The following is a 5,434-nucleotide window of genomic DNA, read 5'->3' as shown; positions in this document are numbered from 1 at the left end:
GGTCTCCCAGCATATTCTGAGCTCCTCTGGGTCAGATCCTCTCAAGCCACTCCTCCCGCCAGTTCTTCTCCCCTGGAACTGTCTCCTGTGGCTGGTGAAAATCCATCCTCCCTGCTGGCCCCTCGCTCTGCCCTCTGCGGGGCCAGGGCTGAGAACGAAAACTAGTTTCCCTCTGCCCCTCTCTGGCCCGGCTGGCGTGGCTCAGTGGGCTGGCATCGGCCTATGAACCAGGAGGTCACGACGGTTCGATTCCCGGTCAGGGCACGTGCCTGGGTTGCAGGCTCCATCCCCCGTGTGGGGTGAGCATGAGGCAGCCGATCAATGATTCTCTCTCATCATTGATGTCTCTATCTCTCTCTCCCTCTCCTTTCCTCTCTGAGATCAATATAAATATATTTTTAAAAAAGAAACAAAAGAAAATCCATCCTCTGATTTAGCTGGAATTCCTTGCACTGCTTTTTCTAAATCACGCCTCGTATTACCTTCTGGTTCTGCAGCGGGGAAAATGCAGGGAGCTATAGGGTTTCTCTCAGTCCTAAGACAGCCTGGGAACTCCAGGGGCTCCCCACTCCAGGATCCCCCATTGCCAGCACAGTATGGTGTGCAGGTTGGGTGCTGCCCCTGGCTGCTAGACCTGGGAGGGAGGGGGCTGAAACTGGCGTGTGCTCTATGTACCAGGCACCTCCATGCCCACACCAGGAGGCGTTCAGCCCCTAAGCCAGGGACAGCTCAGGATGTGGTCAGGAGGGGCCCGAGGGGCCCAGAGTGAGGGAGACCTGGGGGACTGGAGTCAGGCTCCCAGGGTTATTGATACTGACCTGCTCTCCCCACTGCCCAGATGGAGCCCCGGAACCTGGCCCTGGTCTTCGGGCCGACGCTGGTGAGGACGTCTGAGGACAACATGGCGGACATGGTGACGCATATGCCCGACCGATACAAGATCGTGGAGACGCTGATCCAGCATGTAAGTGGCCACGGGCCCTGGGCACCTCGCTGCTGCTCGCCGGGTGGGTGTGCACAGGGACAGTTGAGGCAGCTTAAGAAAACGCTGCTGGGGTGGGAATGCCCTTCAAGGCCAAACAGGAATAGATCCTGGAATCCCTACCGTCGGGGATTCCCCAGGTCCCCAGCAGAAGAAACAGGAGGCCCCTGAGTTTCCAAGATGTGTGTGAGGGTCAGAGGGAGGAGGAAGGTTGGAGAGCAGAGGGGTGAGTGCAGGGGCACCTTCAGAAGCGCCCGCCCTGGAGAGACGGAGAGGCGTCCTTGCATAAACCTGCAGACGGGTGCAGGGTGCAGGGTGCAGGGTGCAGGGGCAGAGGAAATGGTGATGCCGCGGGTGGGGTGGAGGCGGATGGGGCAGGAAAGGCATGGTCTGAGGCGGGCCCTGCACTCCTGCTCTGTTTATCTTGGGCTGGTCACCTCCCTTCTCTCGGCTGCTTGGAGGCCCCAGAGGCCTGTTTCTCAGGGTTCTTGTTATTGTCCATGAAGGATGAGAGCCGAGAGTGGCCAGCAGAGGGCCCAGGAGGCCTTCATCTTCCAGAGCCAAACCCAGGGCAGCAGTGCCCCCTGCTGGGCACGCAAGGATTTTTTTTATGAACCCTCTTAGATCTGCATTTCCAAATGTTGGTATGGCCTGTGGTCCAGCTAGACCCCCGCCCCGCCAGGAGAAATAAGATTGGCCGCTTATCAGGGGGAGGGGAGCCTTAGCCTCCCCCACCTCATATGGACTTGAGGGAAGGGAAACCAGATCGTGTTACCCCCATTTTACAGATGAGGAAATCGGACTGGAGCTCAGAGAGGTAAAGTGACTTGCTCAGGTCACACAGCTAAGAAATGGTAGCCTGTGCTTTTCTCCCCACCTACTGGGAGGGCAGATTCCTCAGCTTGTCCCAGAGCGAGGAAGGCTGGCGAGAGTAAGGCAGTGGGGTCCACTTTGGTCTTGCTGACTGGCCTTGCCTGTTGGTTTCTTTCTCTCCTTCACTGTGTGGTCAGGGTTCTGAGCCATGAGAGGGAGCATGGTGGCCTGTTCTCACCCTAAAAGTGGGACCACCGGCCTGGAGGCCTGGTCCAGAGCTGTCAGGGAGGCCAGCGCCACCAGGTAGCATCAGAGATCCTGATGAGGCCTTGGTCTGGGGAAGCTTATCTCCCTTGGAAAAGCTCAGCTCTCCAACCCAACAGGGAGCCCCCTGGAGCCCCCATGAGTGTGCTTTGAGGGGGCAGTAGGGAAGAGAGAGAAGCTATTGGAAAAGCTCAGCTCTCCAACCCAACAGGGAGCCCCTGGAGCCCCCATGAGTGTGCTTTGGGGGGGGGGGCAGTAGGGAAGAGAGAGAGGCTGGTCCCATGGTTCCTGGACAAGTTCCTAGAAACTTGAGGCCTGTGATGAGCTGGGGTGTCAGGAACAACAGCCTTTGGGGAGAAAGGAGGCCCCAAATGTGTCCACTTCTTCCCCCAGAGCTGTGAGGGGAGTCCCCACCAAGAGCAGCCCCTCCTCTGGGCAGGTGAGGGAGGTAAGGCTTATCGGTCTCCTTCCTAGGCGTATTCCCAGCACCAAGCCCAGTGCCCGGCACAGAGAACACGCAGTGTTTGTTGAATGAATGAATGAATGAATGAATGGCTGTGGAGGTTATGCCAGTCTGGGCTTTACCACCCAGGGATTCATTCCCAGAAACTGAGCTGGTGACCCTCCATGTTCTGCCTCCTTGGCATTTGGACATAATCAGCCCCAGATGGTGGTGAGGGAATGAGCTACCCCCTCTTCAGGCCCTTTAGCCACCCCCAGGTTTACAGGGGTCTGCCTAGCCCAGAGGCTCTATGGCGAGGGGTCAATGTGGTCAGGAGCCCAGGCAGGGGTTGGACTTGTGGCAGAGACTCCCCTGGCCAGGCCGTGGACAGTTGGAGTTAGTGGGTGACATGACCTCCTGCTGGGAGTTCTAGCCACGGCGATGAGCTGCCCCCCCGCCGCCCCCCGCCTGGGACTCCTGTCATCTGTGGAATCTGTGGGCAGCAGGGCTGGAAGTGGCCTTAAGGGATCAGACCTGTCCCCACATTGCTCAGAGGGGGTCGAAACTGGGGTGAAGAGGAACAGTGAGTGACTTGCCCAGGGTTGCACAGCAAAATGATGCCAGCAGAGACGAGAAACCCAGGTGTGCGGCTTCTCAGCAGCAAGTCACCAACCAGCTCACACGTGTTTACTAACTCGAATGGATCTCAAATGCAGACCTCGTCCAGGCATCTGTTCAGTTATCACTCAGCACACATGCCCCGCCTGGGACTCCTGTCATCTGTGGAATCTGTGGGCAGCAGGGCTGGAAGTGGCCTTAAGGCATCAGACCTGTCCTCACATTGTCAGAGGGGGTGGAAACTGGGGTGAAGAGGAACAGTGAGTGACTCGCCCAGGGTTGCACAGCAAAATGATGTCAGCAGAGACCACCAAACGCAGGTGTGTGGCCTCTCAGCGGCAAGTCACCAACCAGCTCACACGTGTTTACTAACTCGAATGGATCTCAAATGCAGACCTCGTCCAGGCATCTGTTCAGTTATCACTCAGCACACATGGTGATACCTACTATGCGTACACTGGCATTTGTTCAGTTATCACTCAGCACACATGGCGATACCTACTGTGCGTACACTGGCATTTCTCAACCTGGCACTAGTGACCTTTAGGGCCAGGTCACTCATTGATCACCCCACACCAGGGATCAAGCCCGCAACCTGGGCATGTGCCTTGACCGGAAATCATACCGTGACCTCCTGGTTCATAGGTCGACCTCAACCACTGAGCCACACCGGCCGGGCTGTGTGTTTTAACTTTCATTCAGTGAGCTTAGCTCATATACTTTATTGTCACTTTTGTACTTTTAGGACTTATTTCTGTTATGCAATCTTTTTCTGTTAACCTCATTTTCATTTTATTTCCTTTTGGTCTGTCCTACCTTGCTTTGGCTGGGTTGATTTTTATTTTCCTGATATTAAAATCATACAATTTATAAAATCCACATACAATTATAAAGCCCATACTTACGTTTAGTTTTCACTATCAATTTCTAAACCTCATCAGTCTTCCACGCCTTCCTTCCACCACATCTAAAAGCCAAGTACTAGTGTCCTTTCACCTGTCACTGGTTTCTCCCTCGGAATTTGAATTCCTGATTGTCACGAATACACTTCGTTTGTGTGTGGCATCATTCTTGGTTTGATAACAATGGACTTTTCTATGCTACTGCCCATCCTTATTTCTCAAAGCTTATTGCTCAACTCTGGATTCATTTCTTTACTTGCTCATATACTCAGAGAGTTTAGCAGGGTATAAAATTCTAGGTTCAAAGTTCCTGCAGCTCTGGCTCAGTTGGTTGGAGCATCATCCCATACACCAAAAAGGCTGCAGGTTCAATTCCCACTCAGGGCACATACGTAGGTTGCAGGTTCCGTCCCCAGTTGGGGTGTGTACGGGAAGCAGCCGATCAATGTTTCTCTCTAACATCTCCCTCTCTCTCTCCCTTCATTTCTCTCTAAAATCAATAAAAAACATTTCTTCAGATGAGGATTAAAAAATAATGCTTGCCTTTGTAGTCCAACAATACATTGAAATAATTACTTGTCTTGTTGTGTCTGTTGCTGCTGAAAGTTTTAGTTACAGCTGATACTTGCTCATTTGTAAGCAATCTGGTTTTGTTTTTTAGAAAACGTTTAGAGTTTTATCATTAAGATTCTCAAATTTCACAAAACATATCTAAGAGTGGAATTTATGGCTTCAGTTTCTATTGTGTTTGGCATTTATGAGAAACCTCTTGCCTGCCTGCCCCTCAGGGAACCTCCTAACACCTTCCAGGGCTCCCCCAATTGTAAGAGTGGAGCCCAGGGCTGGTGTGGGGTGTACTCGGCTCTAGTAGTCCTGGAGGGCCTCCTCCCTGCAGTGTGCCCGCTGCGCCGCTGCCCCCTGCTTCTGGCTTGCAGTAGGGAGCCAGCCCTCGTGATGTGCGCTGGGCAGAGTTTAGTGAGAGACAGGCAGAGAGAAGCTCTCCCTCAGCAGCTCTCCCTCAGCAGGGCATCAGTCTCTACTCCGACCCGCTCTCACTCCCATCTGCATGTCCCTCCCACACTGGGGTACAATCTTTCCTTTCCCCAAGGGTTTCTCATAGTCTATGGAGTCGGGTTCCAGAACCTATCACCCTCTGAGGCCTCTCTGGCAACCAGGCCAGCCTGGGGTTTGTTGAGAAGAGGGGGGCCCTTGCCTCTTGGTGCCCCCTCCTGTCCCATCCCGTCCGGCGCCCGAGTGGGTGCTCTGGACTGAGCAGGTTGGGAGCCCGTGTCTGCCCGTCTCCCTTCGGCCCCTTCCCACGCTGATTTCATCACTTCCTTTTGTCTCCTCTGCAGTCAGACTGGTTCTTCAGTGATGACGAGGACAAGGGAGAGAGAGTAAGTGGTGCAGAGG

General features: G+C 54.1%; 1 protein-coding gene across 1 annotated transcript in view; it reads left to right on the top strand.

Moving 5' to 3' along the window:
- Window positions 1–5,434, top strand: part of ARHGAP23 (Rho GTPase activating protein 23) — a 42,889-nt gene that overhangs the window by 31,825 nt on the left and 5,630 nt on the right. The window contains exons 21-22 of the mRNA XM_014536224.1: window positions 839–964; window positions 5,377–5,418. Coding sequence (XP_014391710.1) covers window positions 839–964; window positions 5,377–5,418 — 168 coding nt within the window. The remainder of the gene's footprint in view (window positions 1–838; window positions 965–5,376; window positions 5,419–5,434) is intronic.

The sequence above is a fragment of the Myotis brandtii genome, unplaced genomic scaffold, assembly GCF_000412655.1.
Source record: "Myotis brandtii unplaced genomic scaffold, ASM41265v1 scaffold157, whole genome shotgun sequence".
In the NCBI taxonomy this organism is placed as follows: domain Eukaryota; kingdom Metazoa; phylum Chordata; class Mammalia; order Chiroptera; family Vespertilionidae; genus Myotis; species Myotis brandtii.
The sequence above is the reverse complement of the archived record's forward strand: the minus strand, read 5'-3'. Positions and strand labels throughout refer to the sequence as shown.